This window comes from Xiphias gladius, chromosome 10 (assembly GCF_016859285.1).
Source record: "Xiphias gladius isolate SHS-SW01 ecotype Sanya breed wild chromosome 10, ASM1685928v1, whole genome shotgun sequence".
Lineage (NCBI taxonomy): Eukaryota > Metazoa > Chordata > Actinopteri > Istiophoriformes > Xiphiidae > Xiphias > Xiphias gladius.
In genome coordinates, this window is record NC_053409.1 from 13156772 (window position 1) to 13183087 (window position 26316).

At 40.0% G+C, this 26316-nt stretch overlaps 1 protein-coding gene across 3 annotated transcripts in view; it reads left to right on the forward strand.

Annotated features, from left to right (window-relative positions):
- Nucleotides 1-26316, forward strand: part of itpk1b (inositol-tetrakisphosphate 1-kinase b) — a 36675-nt gene that overhangs the window by 951 nt on the left and 9408 nt on the right. The window contains exons 1-5 of one of the 3 annotated variants that reach the window (XM_040136443.1): nt 1401-1730; nt 2197-2348; nt 6521-6545; nt 15048-15173; nt 20591-20708. In XM_040136443.1, coding sequence (XP_039992377.1) covers nt 2254-2348; nt 6521-6545; nt 15048-15173; nt 20591-20708 — 364 coding nt within the window. In that variant the 5' untranslated portion in view covers nt 1401-1730; nt 2197-2253. Of the gene's footprint in view, nt 1-1400; nt 1731-2196; nt 2349-6520; nt 6546-15047; nt 15174-20590; nt 20709-26316 lie in introns of those variants that run through there. The other 2 variants (XM_040136441.1, XM_040136442.1) reach the window with 2 other exon arrangements.

The window sequence follows — 26316 nt, forward strand, 5'->3', positions numbered from 1 at the left end:
GGCCAAAAAAGAAGGCCTGAAGTTTTAGGACGTTACATACCTGCCCTGGTGGTAGACAGAGGTCCGGAGAAGGACTGGAAATCGGTGGTCTGTCCGCCACGCAGCCTCCAGCAGTGTCTGGTGGTGTTGTGTATTTCTGTTATGTTTTGTTCTGTTTTGTTTTGTTTTGTTCTGTTTTGTTTTGTTCTGTTTTTTTTTTCCCAAAACGTCATGGTAATTTTTACGCATTCGGAGTTCTTTTGAAACCTATTTATTTATACATTTGTTTATTTAGCCCCCCAAGGGGATAATTATTTGGTTATTATTTCATTAATGAAAGAAGGACAAATAGGGGTGGTCTTAAACATTCGAATAACATAGGGTAAATATTAATATAGGCCTATAATTAAAAAAAAAATTACGGCCTACTTGAATAACTCAATCAAATGTAAATCTACATTTGTGGACATTTATAATCTGTCAGTTTACACATATTCGTGTAGGGAGAATCCCTATTGCTTATCAATTGGAACAAAAATATAACTTTATCTAATTCTTTTGTATTATTTCGAACGATAGTTGTTGTTGTCTGTTTCGTTTTCCGTTAATCTGAAAAGAAAAAAAGAACAAATAAAACGAAATAACTGTTGTATGTTACACCGGTTTTCCAATGGATGGCGCGACTGTGACACGTTTCTCTGTTTGGGAGCCCGCCGAAAATATGTGCTAATTGCCGCACAGAGGATAGCAGACCGCTACCCGACTGCGCTCTGGTTACGCAAGCCGCGACGGCTCCACGAATGCAAGATCGGCTCGGCATGCAAACTGCAGTTGGTTTGTACACGAATTCACAAACCAGTTCGCCGATCCACATTTCGCCCCAAACTCTCTGCAGCCTTCTTGCGCGGCGGCTGAGTTGACAGACAGTGACGCGGTGAGACCGGGGAACGGGCTGAACTTCCCTGACCGCATCCCGGGTGCCTTAAATGGCTATCGGAAATACTGCCGAGCCGCCATGGACAGCCCTAAGAGGTGGTAAATGTGCAGGGACGAAACAAGGAGTTCTGGGGCCCGAGAGGAAAAACCGAATAAACCCTTCGCCCTAGTGATGACACTACTAGTACTGCTGTCGACGTCATGATTGTTAATGAAGACCTATTTATTAAAGTGGTCCATTAAACAACATACTATTAATAGATTCATATACACATTAACTAGATACCCAACTCACATCCATATTCTTCAGACTCCCTTCTTCAACTTCTCCATGCTTTGTAACTAGGGCATTGTATGTTTTTTTTGTTTTACTGACTTATATACAAATGAAACAGCTAATATATTAGTGAATCAACAAAAAGTTAATCAGCAGCAAATTTATTATCTGAGTTCATCGATAAGGAAAGCAGCACGTGAAATCACAGCAGAGTGAGATTCCACAGTGGGGAGCGGTATTTTCCGAGGAGCTCGTGAAGGCAGCACCAGTCTCCGGGATCCTGGGTGTGTGCAGTCAGTTCAGCCCAGAGACAGAGAGAGAAAACACCAGGAACCTCTCAGCGTGAGTCCAGCTGTGCCTGTCATCTGTCACCTTGTTTGAAAACTCCTACTCTTCCTCCGGCGGACGGACCGAGAATGGGAAACTACCCGAGCTAGTTTCTGAAGAGGACACACATTCAGTGGGGGAACTGAGCTATAACTACCAGGTTAGTTAGCTCACCGCACAACGTCTCGCTACCAGCTTTATTCGTAGTTAGGTCAGTCGCTTCATCTTTTGGCTACCTAGCCGTCGCCATCTGTCGTTACTTAACTCATTTGACATTCGGGAGTGGTATGAATCTGTTCAGCCATTTAACGCTGAACAGCCTTGTTAGCAAGCTAGCTTTCATTTTCCAATTGCATGCCGTGGGTTAGCTATGCAGACTGTCACTACCCAGCTAGCCAGCTAACGTTAGCAGTTGAGATTAGCGAAAGGGGGTCAGGGTATGCGGCTCGCTGATGCTGAACCACATTCACTGTAATAACTAGTTTGGAAAGTGGATTGTGCTAACCACGAGAGCGCGAGGGTCCAAGAGACGGACGAGAGGAGAGCGTCACTTCTGTCTAGGTGTTCGGGTAACGTGTGACAGACGGAGTCGTCAACTTGAGTGTTCCCCTCCCTGCCCTGATTGGCTGTTGCGAGACCTAACGTTACACGGTGGTTTTCCGCTTTCGCCTGTCCAGGTTGAGCCTTCAGTCACAACATTTACCTCCGGGAGAAGGAACCAGAGCACGGTGGAGATGCAGACCTTTCTGAAAGGCCGGAGAGTCGGCTACTGGCTGAGCGAGAAGAAGATGAAGAAGCTGAATTTTCAGGCCTTCGCTGACCTGTGCAGGTATCTGACTGTAACACCAATTCAATGCATCCGGATCACGTAATTTTCATTTTTTTAGAGCCTCCTAACAAAAACAGCTTGACATGCATTCACACGGTAGGCCTACATCATTAACTATTTATGTCAAAGTGAATTAAGAGATGAGTTGTCAGACAGTGCAGTTCCTCTAAATGACACGCTGACAAACAGGACAGATGGTCATCTCTTCTCCTCCTCTTACAGGGAATAGTAATGAAAAACGGAGTCTTCATTTTTAGTTATGGTTTCATACTGACTCACAGCATCAGTGACTTCCCTGCCCGTGTCTGTTAAGAATCTGACTTTTCACTAAAAGTGCAGTTGATAAGGCCTCCGGCTTCTCTGCTTCTTCTTTTTCTCCTCTATTGGAAAGACATGTCGTAAAACAGTATGTCTAAATGTCTAAATGCCACGAACGAAGGCGGCACTAGAAAAAGTCTTTTTTTTTTCTTTTTTTTTTTAGTGTGGTAGGTTTTGTTTATGTCTCGAGTCGGTGCTTGTTGAGACATGGTGCGAGGAGGGAATGTGTGTAGGTAGGACTGTTGATAGTGGCCTAAGGTGCATGTGTAACAGGGCAAGCATATAAAACAGGTGTTATTATTAAGTTGATTGTCCTGAAGCATGAAACTTTAAGGCAAGGATTTGCTGACTGAAAAAATGAATCTCTGCCAGGTTGTTAACATATCTAAACCAGAGAAGGTGCTCTTATTCCACAAAGTTATTCTGTGGGCATTACAGTTTCTTACATTTGTTGTAACTGGAGAAGTGATATCACAGAGACCAGACTTTTTGTCTTTAGATGTGAGACGTTTTATCTACAAAAAAAATAGACTGTATTTGTCCAAATGCATAGCCATAACATGAATTTGTTTAGGAGTTGTTTCAACTGTAGAAAGGAATTGTTCTGATTCTCCAGCCTTGAGTGGGATGGCTATATGAGTGTTTTATGTACATCATCTTGTTGTATCTTATCCATCTCCAGTGGAGTAAAATGTTATAAAATCCATGCACTACTTTATAAGAAATTATTCTTATAAAGTAGTGCATGGATTTTCTTAGCAAACATGACTTCAGGAGACGTGAACTCTCTCTCAGTGATTTACAATAGCTGCTATATAGTATATTGGCTTGGGGAAAAGGGGTCCTTCCAAGGTATGGCAGCAGCCTTATCATCTCCCATTGCAACAATGCCTAGCTGCCTGTGATGTATGAGGGCTGCAGTTATCCTGAAAACGCAGATGTTAAAGTGACAGTGGCTAACAGTGAGAGAGAATGGAGAAAACATTTTAAGGTACTCAGTCATTTGATTTAGCAAGAATGTGCCCCGATAGGTCAGGTATGTGTACAGTGCGCATGATAGCAGGCAACTGCTTTGAAGGATTTTCACCTTTTCCAAGAGAGCCGTTGCTTCACAGAGCAACCTGATTGAGCCAGCGCAGATTACCTCACTGTAATCCACAAAACATTTTTAATCACTTCATTACCCCCCTCATCCCTGCATCTGGCTCTGCCACTTCTTCCCTTAGAGAAGAGAGAGACTGTGGGCTGCGTAATATGTGGGGCAGGGGCTGACCATCAAGAAATGGTGTTTGTGACAGAAGATCAAGAAGATCAGGTCACATGTACATCTTTTCTACCAGAACAACAACAAATACAAGCACATTTAAATGGAAAAGAGCCCCAAGGTGAATTTGGGCACGACTGCTTTTGCCCGATCAGTCACTTAAACGTGTCTTCTAGTTCTCCTTTTCTGGACGACCTGTATTTCCCCTATCATATAGCATGTTGGAAAACAAAAGTCATCTTCATGATGAAGGAAAAGATGGAACTAAGATAACCTTACACTGTGGGGCTCTTGTGTATAGATCCTCACCTGTTTTTTTTTGTTTTTTTATCAAGGCATTAGGGCTTGCTGTTTCATCAGTACCACCTTATACCAATCCTTAAGGCAGGTTTTATTTATTACACATTGGCTTCCTCAGAAATATCACAATCTTTGAATTTCATTTCATGCATTTCGATTTTATCTTACTGATAGATATGTGTAGGTTTTAGACTTGTTGGGCTGTATTATCAAAGATAAACCAAGTGCAAGTATTATACTCTAATTGTGACTGATCAGGGTTTCTCTCTCTCATCATGCCCTGTCTCGTGCAGCTGGACTTTATTGGTTCCTGCTGGTCAGAGCTACTTGGGTTCATGTTTGTTTCCCATAAGCTTGCACAGCAATTTGGAGGCTTCCTCCTAACTCACATACAGTATGCCTGATTTAGAAAAATGAGATGCCCTTGAAAATGTCAGCCTGAGCGTCATTGGGTAATATGAAAATATTGTCACTTCATCCTGTCAAGGCAAGGCCACTGCTCATTAGGACAACAAGTCGGATGAGATTAGCTTGAGCTACACTTACTGTATGCTTGTATGTAGTCTTTCACCCAAATAATAAAATATACTGCAGTGATGTGAAGACTGTGATTCTTTAAAATCGAGAGTATCACTCTAAAATCTATTAACACTTAAAGAAGGGACTGCATCGATTTTTAAGGAACAGACAGCAAATAATAGCTATATTTTCTTGTATTGATTATCAGCCACTCCTAAAGTCAGTCAGTATAAAATAGTGTTAGAAAAAGTGTCATGTCTTTTGTTACTCCTCCACATTCTTGTGTGTCAAGCTAATTCAGAAAGTTCTGGCCCTGGCCTTCTTCTCTGCTGGGTCTTCTCCTTCATCCCTTTCATTTTGCTGGCCGTGTAACAATATTCGAGAGCAGGCGATCTCCATATCTGAGATGGGACGAAACTAAAGGCCCCATTCACACCACATGAAACACACCAGCTGCAGTATTAAATATCCACATTGTTGTGAAGCGGTGAATGGCTGCACTGCCTGTTACCATGGGGCTGCAACCTCAAAAACAACTGGCTTGGACAGGCTGAGTTGGTGGTAGTGCTTGACTGATTTAGTCCTCATCGTAAATTCCCCCAACTAGGAGTTGGTTGTGTTGGCCATTCAAGTTTTACTTGTGTTTCTTTGCTGAATGCCTCTGGCTGTTATGTGGCATTGAGCAAGAGAGGACACTTGACAAGCTAGCTCCACCAGAAATGTGTAAATGCTCTCTCTTCTGCTCTGTGCTTGGGCACTTATTTATCTCCTAGTGGAGAGGGTAGGAATATAAATCCAGCAGGTTTAAACATCGTCTGTGCCTGTGACAGATTTCTTTAAAAAAAAAATCATCACACATTCAGATTTATGTACAACTAGTCAATTGCTCTAATAGTGCTGTTTACTGTAGGAGAAGAGATGTGTCCAGAGAGAAGAGGTGAGAAGAGAGAGAAGAGAGAGAAAAGGTGTATTAAGTTACGATAGTCACCTCTACCAACAACTACACTCTGATAGGGGTCTGCTGGTTGCCAAGCAACCAAATTTTTATCCAAGGACTAGTATTTCTGTGCCGTTTCTGAAAAGTAGACTATTCTCCAGCTCTGGAGAGGGATTTGGTGTTTCGGCTGCAACGCTCCTGTTTTGCCGTCCTGCTGTCAGACAAATTTGCTGAACAATGCAGGATCATTCCTCATTTATTTTTGACATCCAGGTGCAGATAGGCTTATGTGTCAGTAGCTCATGTCTCAAACTGTCCATGTAGTCAAATAGTTGAAGAGCTTTGTGAGTTTCCGTTTAATTCCTCTTACAGAGAGGAACTATTTTGACATACACTTACATAAAGAGTAAAATCAACCTTTGTATTATAAAGGAAAGAAATCCAGTGAGGGTAACTGATGCAAAAACATGTTTTACTTAGCTTATATTACATAACATGAAAGTAAAAACTGAACAGTATAAGTAAGAGTGTACTTTTTTGTCACTTTCAGTATGCAAATAAAATTTATTTGTTGCATCACTTAGCTTTGTGTTGGATTTCTTCCTTTATATTCTGTTTCCGATCTTTTAGCCTACATGTCTGAGACATTGTTTTTTGACACCGAAAAGACAGCAGGTATCCTCACCTACAGTACCTGACATACATTTACATTACATGTCTTGCATCCTATATCTTATAGGTTCTTTCAGTGCCTGGCAATGTTTGTTTAGGATTGATCACTTTCAGTTTATTTTTGGTCAAAATAATAAGTACTACTTTTGTCTTCTTTTTTAGGAAAAGGGGAATAGAAGTTGTTCAGGTAAGTTGACAACATTTTTTGTCTGATACTGTTGTTGTAACAAAACAAAATTGAACAATTATTTATTGTTTTAGTATGGAAATCTTAAATTTATATCTCTACTAAAAGGCTTTTTTAAATTCAGATTCAGTGTCTTGCAGTAGAGTTGAAACCACACCATTTGCTGCATGTACATTTTTAAGATTTCTACTGTAAACTGCTGTGCGTTTGTTACCTCCTACATACCTGATGTAGTTGCTTCGCGGTCTTGCTATTTTCAGTCTGCAAGCATTATCAGTCACAGTCTACCAGACCAAGCCGTGTTCATTGTTAAGCTGTGATGCAACTCATCCCAACACGATATTTTACCACCTGGCCTCAGCTGCTCTGTTAACTCTGTTGGACGTCAAAAGAATCTACTTGGGGCAGTGGCTACTCGTTCTCTCTCTCTCTCTCTCTGTGCGTGCGTGCGTGCCTGAGAGTGAGACTCTGAAAGGCTTGGTAGTGGTAGTAGAAATCATTGTACTAATTGGCATTAGTCACGTACGCCAAAAGTAATATTTTTTAGAATATGAAATTGCATAAATGTGAGCAGCTACATATTGCTAGTGATTACAGTCACTTTAATGTGTCATGTGAAAGAAGCAGAAGAATGGTGTGTCTGTAGTAATTACTGAGCTCTACTAACAGATGGGTGCAGAGTTATGTTCAGGTAAGTGCACGCCCCAGGGAAGTGTAGCCTGCTCTCATTAATGGATATTGTACAGTATACTACACTGTATATAAAAACAGCACATAGAGAAGCATTGTAACAGTTGTTACTAAGTCCTTGGAGCTCAGTGCTGAAAAGTACTTGTCAGTTAAAGTTCTCTTTGCTGAAACTATCCTGTCCTTTTCTCTTTTTTGATACTGTCTCTTGTCTTCATGGGAGGTTCTTTTTTCCCCCTCACTTTGAGGTTATTATTTTCCTCTCACTGTGCTGACGATATCAGCACACCCAGAAAGAGCCTTGTCCTGGGAATACTCCCAAAGTAAGCAGGGCTTTGTTTCCCTCTGTGCTTTCAACCCCTCCTGGGAGAGAGCAGATCCTCATAGACCCTCAGCCAGGGGTACCCAGGGACTTCAACAGCCCTCCAGCCTTCCCAGTTTCTCTTTTTCCAGGACTACCTGTTGTCCACTGAGTGTTTTTTTCTTCCTACATTTCAGAATAAACTCTCCTTATTTTTAGCTGGGCTGTCGCTGCCAATTGAGAAAGCTCAGTTTACTCAGATACCCAGAGGTGTTTTCAGTTCACACTGGTGATTCGGTGGCCCAGGATGCACCCAATGCCAGTCAGTGCCCGTACTGTCATGACTGCATCACACAGAAAGATAATGGCGGCTATTCAGCCACTGCTTTGGCCTTGTTATACAAGTGTGTACACAAAGCTGTCTTCTCCCATTCCACTGGTGAATTCTCAGCACAGCAACACTTAGACTTTCCCTTAGACTGTTATTTTGCAACCAGTGATGCAGTCTCTAATGGATGATGTATTTGAAAGCCTTGTTCCATATATTTTCTTCTGTATGTGTTGGACTTGAAGTCGTGAAATGTTGTTGGTTTATTTTAGGCCCGATTGTGCGGAATCCTAAGACAAATTTCCACATCAAGTAAATAAAGCATGTAAAGGGTGCTGGAAGTGGTGGTACATTGCAAGGAAAACATTTAACCCTAGAACTTCAGCTTCCAAATGAAAATGATGTTTCTTTGCAGACAAAGCATTCAGCTTGTTTTGTTTGTTTTATTAATTTGTGTTTTTGAAGCTTTCAGGGTGGGTGGGAGTATTGCTATTATGTGGATATCAAATGCATTTAACCTTCTCTAGAAAGCTGGAGTAAAATAAAGCTTCAGATTTATCTTTTGCAGCCAATTTAAATGCCTAACCTTGTCCCTGTGATCTGATAGACTAGCTGATCCTGGTGATAACAACTCAACCTTGGATATCCAAGGATAAATGAATCCTAGCCTTTTTCTGGCAGAGTAAACCATTACTTTTGTTGTTTACAAAATAAATACAAGTTAATTCACTTATTCATAGTGTATTCTAACTACAGAGCTGGAATGATAACAGTGTACTAGAGCTGAAACTATTAGTTGATTTGTTGATCAACAGAAAATAAAACTGTAACTATTTTGATAGTTGATGAGTCATTTTTTTAAGCAACAATCCCACATATTCTCTGGTTTTAGCTTCTCAAATGTGAACTTCTTTATCCTGTGTGATACTAAAATCACTGTGAGTCATACAAAAGCAGCAGTCTGAAGATGTCACTGGGTTTCTGGGATAGTGAAATCGGCATTTTACACTATTTTCAGATGTGTTATGGACCAACTAATTCATAGATTAATCAAGAAAATAATCATATTAACTGGTAATGCAAATAATCGTTAGTTACAGGAGATGATGTATGGATAATTCACAATGCAGTTCCACCTAGCGATGGTATGGTATTTGCCACAAGAGGCTGGATCCTCCAGAGGGTTAGCAGTGGTTATGACGTCACTCTGTGTAAACAGATCTTTGCTAAATCTATCAGCCCCAGGGGATAATTTTATATTTCCATTTCTAGTATGGGAAAATAATCTACATTTATACCCATTAGGACTTACAGCACTGAAAAAGAACAGAAAGTGCTTTTGTTTTACTTTAAATTATTACTCCTTTAGCATCTAGCAGCTTTCCACTCCAGGTCTTTTTTTAAATTTTTAAATTTTTAAATTTTTTCTAAAGTAGCCAATTATCACACTCACCTCGTGTCTACTTTTCCATCCTCCTTCGTTCCTTTCTTTCCTCCAAGTGATTTTGCACCAGCTCATCAATACTGACCCCTTCGCCCTTAGCTCATGAGAGCCATCCTCCCAGGGGTCTGTACATTAGCCTGTCTGTATCACAGAGATGATGAGATTAACTCACCAGGCTTGGCCTTGAGGAAGCAAATATTCGCTTTGAGAGAGAAAATGCATCACAGCAAATGGCCATCATTAGAGTGGCCTTTCCAAGGAAAGCTATTGAGTGCTTAGGAATTGAAAGTTAATCTTTTCCATTGTAGTGTATCTCACCCACATACCGCATTTGCAGAAGCTGACAAACAAGAGATTGTCATTTGAAGGTATTTATTGATCTTACAGTGTACCATGATCCAAAGAAAGCTGATTGTTGGCAATTATAGGGAATTGACATCTAGTCACATAAGTTAAGATAGAGCAAAAGATTAGAAATGTAAAGTGAGCTTCATCACAGAGGTTTGCAGTTAATTACGACAAAGCCAAAATGTTTGTTCACCAAAGTCACTGGGTCATCTTTATACTTCTTCTGATAAATTTGACAAAACTGACCTTGTATATAAAAAAATGTGCTATAAGATGTGTGGCTCTCATGAGCTAAGATGTGTCTGGGGGGTGTTTCTCAGCAGCCTGGGAGTTCAGGGAGGGGATGATGATAATGAATGAGATTTTCATCAGTTTGACCAAGATCAACTTCAAAGTGACTTCTTTTCTTCTCCCTAAATATCATCAGCCCTTCTAGGTAGGCCTGGTAGAGGTATGGAGTCTCTTTATTTCTCCATTAGGCATAAAAACATCCATTGGAGACAGTCATTTTCATCCTGCATAATCACCAAGTCTGCCTGTTTAAAATTTTCTAAAAAATGCTCTTAAGCTGCCAACAGAGTCACTTAAGTCACACACATTAAATAATGGTTAACCTATCATTCTACTCAATTAAGTGTATTAATGAAAAAAGCTAAAAGACAGGTGCCTCATAAGCCTCCATTGCACAACATATCCAGCAGTAGGAAACTCTTATTATTCTTAGGATTCCAGGGAAGCTAAGGAAATTTCATTAGCTTAATGAACTCCCAGTTTGAACCTACATATGGTTTTTGGCGTGAGAGTCACCGTCGTGTTGATCCCCTCTCCTGTTTAGTCATGTATTTAGTGTGAGGTGTGGCCAGCAGCCACAGTTTATCTCAGAGACATTTGTTTTTCTTACACTAAGGTATCAAGTGCCACACAGCATACAAAATAAATCATTCATCACATGTCTGTCTGCACTCTACACACAGTCTCGCTCTGGGCTAGCCTGACAACAAAGCGAAAGCCAGGTGAGATTTGATCCAGCTGAGTGCAGCTAGAAAGAGACATCCAAAGGATAAAGAAAAGGCACAGAGACAAATAACTGCTGTACGGTGGTTCATACAGTAGTGTTCAGTGTACAGAATTATGTTGAAAACTGAAGTACACTATGGGCTCTGTCCTCACTCTTTGCTCAAAATCACCATTCTTAGATTTCCCAGGGGTATAGCTTGACCCCACTGTTTAGCTACATCAAAGCTGAAAATATATTGGCCCTGACCTGCCCTCTCCCTCCAGGATCCAGTGTGTTTTCTATCCTGTCCATCACTACCATGGCGCACTGCTAGCCCTCAGTCCCAGAGGGACTTGCAAAGACGTCAGCTGACATTTCTGCTTTTATCATTTAGCAGGACATCAGTGGCTTTACTGCTGGGTTTTTGGATGAGCTCTAAAGCAGGGTCACTCTGTCTGCACGAAGGCAGAGGAGAGCTTCATCCTCAGCGATCTGTCTTTGCCAGTGGGTGTTGACCCCCACGATGTAGAGTCCTGTTTTTGTTGAGGGGCCAGGCTGTGGATGGGCCCTCTGTATTGTGTAAGCAAGAGATTAAAAGCTGTGCCTCAATGGAGTTCAGACAAATTCCCCTCCGCCCGGCCATGTCGCACTGAGACTGCTAGCTAGACAGAAAACAAGAGCAAACGCCTCAGTTTTAAGCGATCTTCTGTAAGTCACGTCACTGCTGAGGCCCCTGTCACCACTGCTGCTCACAGAAGCTAGTGTCGTAGACCCAATAGTAGTTAACCCACAGGCGACAACACATTTTATGGGTGTTGACTTACCATCACAGTGCTATTAAGGTCATAGCAGCATGTTTGTGTTTTATGCATCTGCCATATGCTCACACCTCAGTGTCTACGTGTCTCTCGACCACACAATTCCTGATAAACCAGCTGGACTGCTGAGGCATCGAGTCCCCAGAACGTCTGCAGTTTGTTTTTTGAACCTGGACTATATCATTCTAGTTCACGCCACCATACTGTTTGATTTTTACAAAGCATTGTCAGTTAGTGATGTACTCCTCTTGAAATTGGTTGAGTATCCCAACTGGTTGTTGCATTTTATCCAAAATGCTCTAGTATATGAATGCCATATCAACCACTGTCTTTTATAGCAGCTTCTGCTGCTAATTAAGTTACATTTTGGCAGAAAGGTTGGGCACTATTCAGATTTTGGAGATACCTTAGCTTGGGGTAGATGTTAGGACAATGTATACCATAAGATGATAGAAATCTGAGATTTTGCCAGATGGTTTATACTGTAATATCTATCCCTTTATCATCTCTGGTTTTTTTATGCCAGTTTAGGCAAAGTTGCAAATTAATGATTCTGTCAATTTTTAAAAAAATTTTAAAATGTATTTATTTATTTATTTTGCATTAATGTGGTGAAATATTTGGATTAGCCAAAACAAGACATTCTGCTCTGGTAATTTTTTATATTGATAATTTCTCAATTGGTTTTCCAGAAAACTTATACCATAATATATATCGATATGGTGAAATAAAGTTACATATACCTAGATATAGGATTTCAGCTATGCCCAGCCCTAGCCTTTACCTTCCCTTAGCCCATATCCACACTCATGCAGCTACAATAGTTTTTAAAATGCTCCTTATGTGTCAATTCTAACAAACCTTCTAGAGTCACTGGACATCGGCCTCATTGGCTTGTGTACATTTTTGCAGCTCATGTTGGCACGTTATTTTTGAGCTATAGGGCGTGCTTCTACAGGCAGGAGAAATGGAGCATTAAGAAGAATGAGATCCAAGACTGTTTAAAAATGGACAGAAAGAAATGCCGTGTTGATGTAGCATACTGAGCTCTTATGGGAATACAGTTTTGACTTGAACACTAAAGAGTATCTTGGCATTTCTTTGCACGTTGCCATACTGTGTACACTGTATGATGTGCCATTTAAGTTGTGCCTGCTCAACATAGAAAAGCTCACATGTCCTGTCAGACTGGAATGAGAACCTATAACGTATCTCAAGACAATACCTAAATCAACTGATGTTTACATATTTTCCACTCTATGCAATTGACTTTTCTGGGCAGGACCAAGCATACTTTAATTAGTCATCTATCTATCACACACCTCAGAATCATTAACTAGAAAATGATGACTCTGACTGTGGCCAACCCTAAAACAACTGAACCTCTGTACAGTTTTACAGTTTTCTGATTGATCCACACCCCTGTGACTAAAGTATCTTCACTCTTTGTTTGAATACGGTCTGGAATACACAAAGGACAGTGGGGTTCTGCCTGGCTCTGGCTTATCTGCACAGGTGTTTCTGATTCATCTTTTGTCTGTAACGATAAGGCGATCCCTTTCTGCTGATTAGCTAATGAGTTAGTTTAAGGCTACGTTACGTAACAGCAGCCCTGCAACCAATTGTCAGTACAATGTTGATGTCTTTGCTCTGGTTTCATCTGGACTGTTTCCTACAGTCCAATATTTTTCAGTTCACACAATCAAGGAGTCGTAATGTGCTGTTAAATTATTTGTCACAGTCTTTGCTTTTAGTATAATAAAATAAATTGAGACTGCCACAGTTGTATTACTGCTATGAGAAAACAAATAGCCTGAGGTCTAGCAAGAGAAATTCTGATGATTAGTTTGTCTCAAAATATACTATCACTCCTTTATGGCCGTTTTCTGCAATCACTATGCCTAGCCACATAATGAAGATTACTGTCTGTCTTACGTTTTTTATCTTTAACAGTTAACTCCCTTTGTCACAACATTCTGGCCACACTTTCAGCCAGAATAGAGGCCTTTTGTGAATTGGACTTCATCAGCAGAGGAATCAACATTTTTTGTTGCTAAAGCTTAGCATCTCTCATCTACCTCTTGTAATGTTCATACATTTGTGTGTGTGCATGTGTGTGTGAGAGTGTGTGTGCAAGCGCTGACCCACATAAGTCTAATCACACTTGGAGAGCTGGTTGGACTACTTGTGAACTACTTGGCCAGTGGAGTCAGTCTTTCGGCTGCGGTAAACTTCAAACGAATGTTAATTTGGCATTTTCTCAGAGGCTGTCGAATATGCTCAATGAGACTGGAGGGCTGGCTAGAGGGAGATAGATTGTAACTCATAGTAAAATAGATGACACCAAAAATAAGTCCTCATGGTGTAAGTCAAAACAAATACAACATAAACTCGGGCTGAACCAAAGTTGCAGCTCATAATAAGATGCTGTTTTATAACCAAAAAAGCATAGAATAAAATGTTTGTTTCCTAGAGCAGAACTATAAGAAGGGATGATGAGATTCCTCTTCTCTTGACATACTGGGAGTACAAATGAGGAGGGCAATGGCAGATTAATGAAAAAATTTCTTAACCTTTTCTTAAAAATACTCTTCCATCTGTCTCCGTGTCAGAAAGGAACCCATGACACCAAAAAAAACAGTAAACAATCAAGAAATAATTAACTTGAAATTATTTATTTGAGGACACACTGAAATGCACTTTTGTTAATTCTGAGTTTAATGTGTATACTGTAGATTTTTTTGTCCCCACTGGTTATGAATTTAGTTTTTTTGGATAACAGGGCAGTCAAGCACAGCTACAATTCAGGCTCATACATACGGTAATTGCAGGTATCTTTACAACCTAGACTTCATCACCAGCACTGCCTCCTACCTTCGCTGCCTGGTCAGTGAAATGTTGCATGTATAAGTACTATATATAATGTAGCAGGCCACTACATATGGCAAACTTCCCTTTCGCACTTTTTCAGCGTACAAATAAGATGAGGGTGGTGTGAATAAACAATGAGTAAAACAGAAACAATTCGCCACAATTCGTTACATGTAAAAAATGGAAATTATATGGCTTTGTTAACCCACTGCAGGCAACAGTTCTTTTGGGGGCAGTTATGAAGACAAGGTCTGACTTGAGACCTGAGCAAACTGTGGTGAATTTTTTATTTATTTATTTATTCATTCATTCATTCATTCATTCTTTGGGGAGATAAAGTGGGGGTGGGTTGTCGAAAAACCTGTCATACTGCTTGTGAAAATATGCTGATTTCAATTTTGTGTGAAGTACAATACACTGCTGGTTTTACTGTTACCAAGAAAAAAATGTATATAGAGCATTTTCACATTTGTATTATAATGATGAATCGCTGCACTTTTTCAAAGTAGTAAATCACAAAAGGCAGTGCTTTGCAGTCAGAAACTACTCTGTTTCAAATCAAACCTCTTAGCAGTTTGGGGAAAAAAGCTTTTCATGGATGATTGCTGAGGTATACCATTTCTAAATGTGGTAAATGAATACCTTAGTGTACGATGACCCTGATTACGCCATAATACTTGACCCAAGGTTGTTCTCTTCTCTCCTTAGCTGGATCTCAGTCAGCCTCTGGAGGAGCAGGGTCCCCTGGATGTCATAATCCACAAACTGACTGACCTCATCCTGGAGGCTGACCAGAATGATTCACAGGCCGTGCTGCTCGTTCAAAGAGTACAGGTATACATTTTTGTCTTCCATCGTATCACCTGGTCATTCAAAAATAGATGAAGATCAAGAAATGTGATATGAATGAAAGTGATCATTTCTACTTCTTGAAGAGCCTGGGGGTCGTTCACATAATTTTGGAAATGTATGAAAAACATCTTTGTTGAAATCCAGTACATTTGTGACCATGTGATCAGTTTTGTTAGACTTGCTCCATGCCTTGTCATTTGAACTGTTTAAATATGGATGATGATTCTTGACATTGGGAACAGTCTGTGTGATACAGTAATCTCAACTCAAGTACATGATTCAGTGATCATATGGCCCAGCCACTGTCAGCACGCCTGATCTGGAACATTGAGTAAGCTCTTCAGATACAGTTTTGAAATGGAAAAAAATGTAGAAACTCTGGGTGGTGTTGTTTATAGCACAGCAGTGTCACTGCTATAGGCAATCAACATTTCTGGATGAGTTTTATGTTTACAGTTATAAATGTCTCAGTTCAAGGAATCAGACAGAATGTGTTCAAGGAATCAAACAAACAGGCCCAAGATCCATGACTCAGTTTCAGGAACATTAAGGACATTAGCAGGTATGTTTGAGAATGTTGTGACTCATAAAACCTGAGTGCTGTCACTGAAAGTTCCTATAGAGTTTTTCTCATTCTTCCTGAAGTGAAAACATCTCCCTTGGACAGCAGGTCAAAGCCCCAAATGTGGCACTGTGAACAAACTTCAGAAAAGTGGTCTGTGTGTATGTGTGTGTCTGTGTATTTATTAAATTGGCCGTGTTATGGATGGTGTCAAGATTAATTTTATTCCACCAGCTGCTCTCTCATTTTCTCTCTCTCTCTATCTCTATCTCTATCTCCCTCTCTCTCTCTCTGAATGAGTCAGAGGAGCTGTAATCATGATCAGCATCATGCAATTCTGTCAACATGTTCCTGACTGCTCAATTAGAAAGGACAAACAGGATGTCAGTGTGGAGCAATCACTTACACAGCAGTGACTGGTCAATATTAACACATTGCTGCATTCACACACTTTTATGGTAGACAAGGCCACACACCTCTTTTTTTTGTTAAGCACTGTGACCAACAAAGACTCTTGACAAACTCACTGAGTAAAGATCCCCACCTTCTAAATATAGCAGCAATGGTGATCATGTACAATCTTTTTTTTTGGGGGGGGGGGGGGTTAAATTTATTTTATTTTTTTTTGTTACAGTAGTTGGTACAAAAACAACGCAACACATTTCAAGTTCCATATTTTTGGCTGGACCACAAAAGCAGCCAATTGTTGGAGTTTCCCCATTGGCTTTTGCTCAAAATGAACTGACGCAACCAGTTTCTTTTGCATCATCAGGGGGGCGTATACAGGCAGTGCTGCCAATTTAGTGCCTTTGTCACTAGATTTACTGGATTTTCACACCTCTATAGCTAGTTTTTTTTGCAAAAGCACCTAGAAACAAATCTAGTGACTTTTTGGACAACCCTTAGCTACTTTGCGTAGAAGAGATCGCCAGTATTGCACAGTGATTGTGAGATCGGGCTTTCCCTCCGCAGGCACACCTCTCCATGAATCTCATTCAATTGACTTTGAATTGCTAATGCAGACCTAAATTAGCTTCTGACTTTCTCTCTCAGTGATCATTTCAAAAGTAAATATAGGCAAAATCACAGTACAGCCTTTGTCTTTAACTTATGTGAGTGGTGACTTGGTCAGGTGGGTAACGGTTATAAAATCAGGATTTTAGCAGTGCAGAACAGCAACTTGGAAATGGCTCGGAGGTGACTGCTGGTTAACATGTAGTTGTAACGGGCCACCCATATACTAGGTTTTGACCTAGTGTTGTTCTGTCATTGGTGAAAAGACAAAGGATATGCACCAGTGGTCATTGGTTACCTTGGTGTCCATACACAAGCAGAATAATAACGTCTGATCTGTCCAATGTTGTGCAATGACCAAATAGTAGCCTGTTTGTTTCCAGCAGAAGGCAGGTTTTCTCTCATGCACATTAGAGGTGAACTTTGACCCCTACACCCACAACCTCACCTAACACAAGCACAAACAGAGACTCACGAAAGAAAAAGAAGTGCGGATACAGTTATCTGATCAAAGAAAGTAATTTATCAAGTAAATACGCCAAACATTTGCTGTTTCGAGCTTCTCAAATGGGAGCATTTGCTGCGTTTCTTGGTTTATATCGTTGTAGATGTTGTGTTTTGAATTGTAGGTCAAAACAAGCTATTTGATGGTCATTTTTCACATTTTTTTACTACTATTACTATACTCACATATTGAAGATCAAATATTTATTGAATTAATCGAGTAATTTAAAAAGTAATGTCATGATTCATTAATATGAAATTAATAATTTGTCTTCACCAGATTCGAAGGCACTATAGTTTAGAACAGTGGTAACTTTTATGCAAGGCCCTTTACCTAGTTGTTTACAAATCATGTTTATTAATAGAGCTCATTCTGTTGATCTCTAAGTTGACCTCTTACTCCGCCAGTTCTCTTAAAAAAAAAAAAAAAAACAAGGTTAGGCCTCCTTCATCCCCACTTACCTCCTTCGGCTCTTTTTACGAGATCCCGAGGCACCCAGTGTTGACCTGATCCTAACCAAAGGTGTCTTCCCAGTCACCTTGTGTACATTACATCTCTAAAAGATGGCACCCTGTAAGCATTAATACCAAGCACCCAAACTGCCTCGGCTGGCTTCTCTCAGTGCAGAGGAACAGCGGTTTGACAAGGTTGTCATTCTACTAGATACTAGCGAAAAGCCTGTGACTGTAGATGAAGGTTGGATCAAATATCAGATGCTAAATCAAAAGCTCAGTTTTGTGGCTCAGTCCTGTCTGTACCTCTTCAGTTCTGGATATTTACCTGAACAAAACGGTCATCTGTGATTACATTTCCGTTGGAAATATAAGCATTGGCGCATTTCTAATATCACATAGCTGTGATGATAAATAACCTTTCGTGTGGTGGAGGGAATAAGCCTTCCTCTCTAAAATAGCTCTATATTTAAAACAAAATGTCAGGCTGGGATGCGCTCTGATGATTCAGGGGCCTGAGGTGTGAGCCGTGTGCACAGCAGAGCTGGGACAAATATCCTTTACATGAATTTTCTCCAGGGCTGCATGATTATGGGTGCAATGATCATCCTTTTTTTAGTAGATCATTAGTAGTAATCTGTGTAGGAAGCTGACCTTTGTATCGTTTGTTAACATCTTTGACATTGTCAGCTCCCTTAAAATTGAAATGAATGAAATTGAAATATATACCAATCTTTATTACATTTGGGAGATAAAATTGCAATTGTAAACAATAATTAACAATTATAAAAACTTGTGGAAGTAGTTTTTTGTTTAACTTACTCCCAAATAGGTGACAACTGTTACAAAAAAAAAAATTAGGTCTAGAGGGCTTCTTTGTGATTGACAGTTTAGGAGATTCAAGGTGACGTGGTAAATCACACCAATCTGTAAGTGCTTAAAATTATTTTGCACTTCAGGTTTGATGCCTGTAGAATCACAAACATGGCTTCTAATCAGTGGCACAGATTAGATCCTCTACTGACCATATCTTCTGAGAAACAGTTTTTCCCTATGGAAACAGAGCTGCCCTGAAAAATGAGCAGAAAATGTGCTGCCCTTACGCCCACTCTTTTACACCCACACTGACATACATCTGGCTCTTCTACTCTTTTAACACCTGCTCCCCAGTGCTCATCTCTGTCTCACCTCCCCCTCCTGTCTGTGTTTAACTGCACTTCTTCGTCTGAGATGCAAAAATCAGCATGTGACAGTCTTTATCAGCAGAGTATTCCTCTAAACTCCTGGGAGATTAGTTTGGATTTATTTTTTGGCGGCAGCACGTTTTGACTTATGTAACCACTCAACTGTCTTTGATCAGCCCTGCTCGTTAGATCCAGGCAAATCCTACAGATGGATTGTCCATGTCAAGAGAAAGGCACTTGTTTACATGCTTTATGTGTCAGTATGTGTGTGTATAATAAGAATCAATTTGGAGTTTTTTCCACTTTACATGTATGTTCGATGTCTGACGTTGCTGTGTGTGTTTAATTCCATCCAAACTTGTATGATAGCAGAGCTGCGTTTTGCGTTTTTAAAGAGCTGTGATGTGAGTAGGACGGCTGTTTGTGTAATGTGCGGGCCAGCCAGCTCCACCTGTCAGCGCTTGTGAATCAGTAAAAATTGCTCGGAAGGAACGGTTGGCAGGGATATCCACAGAGCAGAGATGGAAATGTGGAGAGCATGGAGCGCTGCAGAGAGGAGGTGGTGTCGGGACCGAGCCAGACGAGAGCTGGAGAGAAGGGGAGATCAGTTATGTAAAATAGCAAACCTCGGGCTGACCCAACAGCCAGCCATGCAGAGATGCAGTGATGTAACCTACACAGACCCGCTGGCATACGCCTCATGCTCTCGAGCTCACACAAACACACATGTTTTTCTTTCTATAGTTGTGAGGACACTTCCTCACATAATGCATTCCGTAGCTCCTTACCTTAACCGTCACGAATCAATGCCTAACCCTAACACTAACCTAAACCTAATTTTAACCCTACCCCTAAAACCAAGTCTAAACTGTCAAACAGCCCTTTGTAGTTGTTAGGACCGGCCATAATGTCCTCACTTTCCCAAAATGTCCTCAAGGCGATGGTTTCAAACCAAACAACGTCCACACAACCATAGAAAGACACATACACACACACACACACACACACACACACAGAGTGAAGCATGTTGACCCTTCAACTCGGTGTTTGTATTTGTAATTTGCTCACTTCAGTATGTTTGTTTAACATTCCTAATCTGTAGGTTTATGTTTTTGTGTGTGTCATGTGTCATGTGTCATGGCAGATGGGTTCACATGGTAGGCAGCCTCAATCTGTGGTTTGCCTTTTTACACACATATATATTATATGTATATTATATATATATTATTACAGTATGTTCAAGTAAAACACACACACACATTATTAATTTGTCAATTTTTCTTTTGATGAGCTGATTAATTGTGCAGGGCCCAAAGAAATGTCTTCAGATAACATGTTAACTTTATTTATTTATTTATTGAGAATTGTTGAAAATTAATTTTAATGCTGCAGTAAATGATTAATTGAGTGCTGTAGTTTCTCATGCTGCAGTAGTAGTTTTAAAAACGCTGACAGTTTTAATCATTTATCAACAATCATCAACAATTTCAGGAGATGCTGCGTCTTTCACCTTAAGGTTGGGTAATGTATCATGACCGAATAGGGCACGGAAAGAATTTTGTTTCGTTTAATTTTTCTTCTTTGATTTTTTTTTTTTTTTTTAATAACGTGAACATAAATAATGTTAAAAAAAAAAAAGGAAATAAAAAAGTTATTAAAATGTTTGCGTCTCTGTGTTTCAGGACTATATTGATGCCCACCCTGAGACCATCGTTCTGGACCCCCTTCCAGCCATCCGAACTCTGCTGGACCGCTGCAAGTCCTACCAGCTCATCCACAGGATAGAGAGCTGTATGAAAGGTAAGACATTCCGGTCAAGTTTCTCGGTCAGACCAGTATTTATAATTTAAAAAAAATTCCAGACCAAATCACAGTGGAATTGCTGCAATCACTGGATGTAAAAATTTGGTGAAATTGGACCCACAAATTCTATCCACTGACCAATGACCAGTGCTGACCCTTTATGGAATTAAGAGAAGTAAAAGTACAAAATGGAGGAAGCTATTGCACCATCATATTGTATGTGCCCCTGCTCTGCTAAGGTATAAACTGCTCTACGGAAGAGATGCAGCATTGTTTGCCACCGGTACATTTCCTTGAAAATAACCAGTTTAAATAACTGTCCAGTTAGAGAAGTCACAAGTGGAGACATGTAAATTTATTTCGCTGTCTCATTTTGCAGTGTGACCAGGCTTTTATTCTGTGAATAGAAACAGTACACAGTGTGTCATGGGTTCAAAACAACTTAACACCATTAGTGTCTCTGTTCCTCTCACAGTCCTCAACATTATATGAAAGTAGAAGCTGTCTAAAATAATAAAAGATTAACTGTTGATCGCATGGAGACAGTCTTCTCTCTTATTTAATGTGTCTAATGTTATTTATAGGATAGAGTTGTGGTAACTTGAGGATCTCTGTCTTTCCTCTTCACTTCCAGAGGGGACACATGGGTAACATATGACAGTGCTGTCGTCTCTCACTTGAATCATGTTACTCAATGCTTCCGAGCAGATGTTTAATTCTTGCCGGGAGAGCACTATGCTTATATCATAATTTCTCTCCTCCCTTTCACGTGACATAAGGACCTCTCCATTTCCCGGTCTGAACCCAGTATGAAGTTGGCTCTGTGCATTTCTCACTGACAGACCAGAACTTGCCTTCAAGTCTGTCCAGCAACACGTTCCCCTGTCGCTGAGCCCATGAAGTAATCAAAGGGCAACGTCTTTTTGGCCAAAGGCAGAGAAATGCAGTGACAACAGGAGCAAAATCCCTGCCCACATACTGTAAACACACCTGTGATTCATCCACATTTCCTTTACCCCCATACATGGCAAGGAACATAAACCTTTTAAGTATTACTTCACTGAGCGTCCATGACACAGTGAGGGGCTGAAGTCTAGTGTCAGAGCAGCGGATCAGAGGCCTTTCTGTATGTCGGCAGTGTCAGTGGTTTCTTAATATAGAATCACAAGAAAAGGTCTTTTTTATCCAAACCGACACGATGGCTGTTATGTAACAAAGAGTATAAGCTGCATCTCTCTGTCTCACAATGTGTATTTGGTTTGAAGAGGAGGATAGCTGACTTACTGCATTTATTGGAAGTCCCCACACACACACACACACACACACACACACACACACACACACACACACACCTACTTGTAAGCCATTATAATCTTGGACCATACCAACAGCCATGTGACTACTTTCTTCTGTCAGCAAAAAAAAAAAAAAAAACCCTAGAAAAAAGAGTGACTGCAAGAACTAGGTTGAGGTGAGAGTAAAATAGAGGATAGTGTGATAGTGTGGAAAGTCTACCTTGCTTTCTTAGGCACAGGCACAGGCACTTCCTCCTCCTTATCAGCAGAGACCATGGAGTCCTGGAGCAGCTGCCAAGGCAACGCAGTACTAAAAGGCCATAGAGAGCCTACTGTGCTTCACAGTCTGCATGACTCAGAATAGTACTCAATAGGAGGAAGCACTTGAGGTGTGCTGGTGCTTTCTCTGGAAAAGTGAATGTTATTTTATCACTTGAGTGGTCTCTCAGTGTTAACTGGCCTCAGTCACAGTACATTAAGCTTTTCTGCTCTGAATTGTTTAAATTAATATAAATGGAAGTACAAGAATGAGCTCATCTTAATGTTATGTTTAGTAGAAAATAGCTAGACAAGGGCCACACGAGCACTAATGGATCAGTGTCACTGATTCATAGTTCTGCTTACTGGAACTTTGGCGCTGCTCTGTTGTCCAACTTGGTTTTGTGTTTCCTATCTGAGCCAGAGCAAGGTAACTGTTTATGTTACTCAGTGGAATGCACTGGTTCCTGTGTATACATGGGTTTTGATATCTTGAACTGTTTTTATAGACACAAACCGTTGTCAAGTCAACTCTTCTATAAAACGAAAGATAAAGGAATTCTCCTGACTACAAGCACAGTCTTCAGGATCAAACTGAAATCTTCCTGCAGTATTTGTATGTTAAGCAGACTGTCTTGAGGTCCCTGTAGTAGCATTAATCCACACCACTGCAAAGACCAACAGAGCAAGTGTCCCGTTTATGAAAATAATCAATATTTAATTACAGTTGCGACATGAGAAAGACAAACGCTGCAAGACACGTTCAGAACCAAACACTCATCCAAGTCCAGTGAGCCAAGAGGTTTGCCCAGTTTGGGTAAAAGATTTTGTGCCTGTCAGCTACGGCTCTACTTTGTCACAAACATTAGATGATGGATATCTAATCAAAGCAATATGGGATTTAACTTTTGTAAGAAAACTGTCCAATTTTTTCAGTTCAAAATAAGTGGCTCATAATTGTAATTGGAGCGTAAGCCTCTTAGAGCGCCAATATTGAGAATTGCATTGCTCTCACGGCATAACCCCTTGTTGGAGTTCAATTTAAGATATAGAAAATCCTGTTGCTTCGCCTCAGATGGATGCAGTGAGAGCAGCAAGGGAGGATGCTGGGGTCTCTAGGAAACAAGCTCTAAATAGCAACAGGAGAGTCCAACCTTCCACCTAAACAGCACTGCATTTTATGACGCTTAATGTAACTTGGCTCTCGGTTGTTCCCTGCACCTAATGCTTCAAACCAGGGGGAAGATATGATCTGAATCTTGTGTTATAAGAGGCCTGTTGAAGAATTTCTTCTTTGTTCATTCTCAGGAACACCAGTCATTGCCTGTAAGATTAGAGTTTATTTGCATGCATGAATATGTAGCAGTATGGATCGATGTGGAATGCAGCGGCTGTCCCATTGAGATAAAAGAAGAAGAGAAACCAAAAAAAGCATTCCAACTGTATAATGACATTTTAAAAACATCTCATCGTGGAGTCCCATAAACATTGTCCTCGGCTCCGCTGGGTCTGCTGCGAGAATGCAGTGTTTAGACAGAGCCAAAGATTGATCCTACCCACCATCCCCTCCACCCCCTTATCCCTAAAACGTCAACCAAAGCCAAGCATGCACGCTATTACAAACTTGGCCACATGCTCTTATCCACCATTCCCGGTCTCTTTATTATAAATCCTTAACGTGGAGCTTGAAATGTTTTCCATTTGACAAGGTTAACGTCTTTCGATGGTTTTTGTTTGACAAATTTTAGCACCATCAGTCTTTGGGAACTCAGTGATGTAATGGGGATATTTTCTCTGCCAGACTGTTTTCTGAAAGACATTATGCTGCTATTCCTGTCCTGGTAAAATAACATCAGTATGATGAATGTGGTTGTAGCAGAGATGAAGGATGGGTAACCCTCCAGGCTTACAGCTCCCAAGACTGACTGGTTACAAAGCCAACACTGGAATAGACCCAGCTGTACAGGGAAAGGTTATAGAGCACAGACCAAGTATCTGCCCGTGAGAGAGAATAGGAGTATTCTGTGTTTCTCTGTCACGTAACTGCAAAAAATAGAAAAATTCAAACCATGCCAGATCTGTTTTGGCTTGTTTCAATGATGCGGATTCATTCCTTTCAGTAAAAACAAAAGTGTTCCTATTAGGAAATTAGTTTTGTACTTAATGGTCACAGCACATGTTCAGCTGCAATGGAGCAATCCTGGAGCTTGAGGCAATTACATTTTTTTTTTTCTTCAAGGACACATCACAAGGTGGATACTTAAAGGATTTTACCAGGTTATTATGTCTACGGTCTTATTTTTATAGCTGTGAGCATCATTTCTATCAGTCGTGATTGTGCTCTCCAACGTCATTGCTGAGATATGGAAACATTTAAGTCAGACGATAGACGGGCTATAAACAAGCCAGTAGTTGAGCCAGATTATCTAAACCACTTTATTTAGAGGTAAAACCAATTCACAGAAAAAAAATTTGAACCTGGATGTTGATCTGTAAACTGTAATGGATGTAAAGTTTGATAAGATATGAGACAACTTTAGGCATTTTTTTGCCAAAGATTGCCCATGGCAAAAAATATTGTACTTTGTATATTATAGTGAAATAAAATGGGAAAAAAAGGAAAAATATACATTAGAACAAAGTGAGGTGCTAAAAATTAAAAATGATCGTACGATGCTTGAATGAAAGTAAAGGGTGCTAGTTACTATGTTATAGATGATATAGATTCTCCTCAGAATAAGTTTGGAGGAGTACCTTGATTTTTATTTAAAACCGGTATTATCGCCTGACTGTTCATGATCTTGTCTTCTTTTTCACAATGTTGCCATATTCCTAATCTCAGCAACAAGGTCAGTACAATATAGGGCTGCATAACTGTTTCACTTATTTTCATTTAATATGCCGGTTATTGTCTCGAGTAATCTATGAATTATTTTGTCTATAAAATAGTGAAAAATGTTCATTGTAATTTCCCAGAGCCCAGTGTCACATCTTCAAATTGCTTGTTTTGTCCAACCAACAGCCAAAAACTCAGATAACCAAAAAAAAAATAGAATACCTCAGAGATATTCAATTTGGTATCATAGAGGAACAAGGAAAATAGCAAATAGTCCCATTTTAAAAAGTTTCATCCAGTTAATCTTTGGCACTTATACATAAAAAAGTATTTATCTATTAATCAATTAACAAAAAGTTACCAGTTAAATTTCTATTAATCAATGAAATAATTTGTGCTCTAGTACAGTATTATTATTACCAACAGGAATTATGGCCAAAACTACAACAATAAAATGGAATTATGCTTTCATGATACATCTCCCTAGTCTGTGCATATGGTGCAGTCCTGTTACGGTAGCAGAGAACTCTTAACGCTGGACTGCTGTGTTTGCTACCTTATATCCTCACACAGTGAGTTCCCTGGAACCTGGTCTACAACTTTGTGTCACTGATAGGGATCCACCAAACCGACTTTTTCAGTCCCAATACCATACCCCAATACCCGATACCAACCTGATACCTGGGCTTTGGGTATAAGCCGATATCGAATGCCCATCCAGTACAAGTGCTTAATTAATAAGCTGCATACCTCACTGTGTGGAACAGGTTGGGATCATTTGTTTATGTGGAAGGCAACAATAAACTTGACTTAAACAGTGCTCTCCTAACTTTGTAAAACAAAATTTAATATATATATAAATTTACTGAATTGTTAAATATTATTAAAATACTAAAAATAATTAGTAACTTGGCAAAAAAAAAAAAATTAACAGGAATTACAATCCAAGTGTAAACCTTTTTAATTCAGCAACAAATTGGCAAGGAAATAAAATTCCAGTACAAAACAATACAACTGCATCAAATGAGAACAAAATGTAAACATTAAATCACAAGTAAGTCATAAACTAATACAAACAAACTTGTTAAATTCAATTACATTTCCCACAAGTAGTATAAACAAGTAACAAGGTAAATGCTTCCTCCATGCCATGTTAGCTCACCCGCTAGCGAAATGTATGGGTGTAGCGGTGCACTGCTGACACATGACGTAGAAC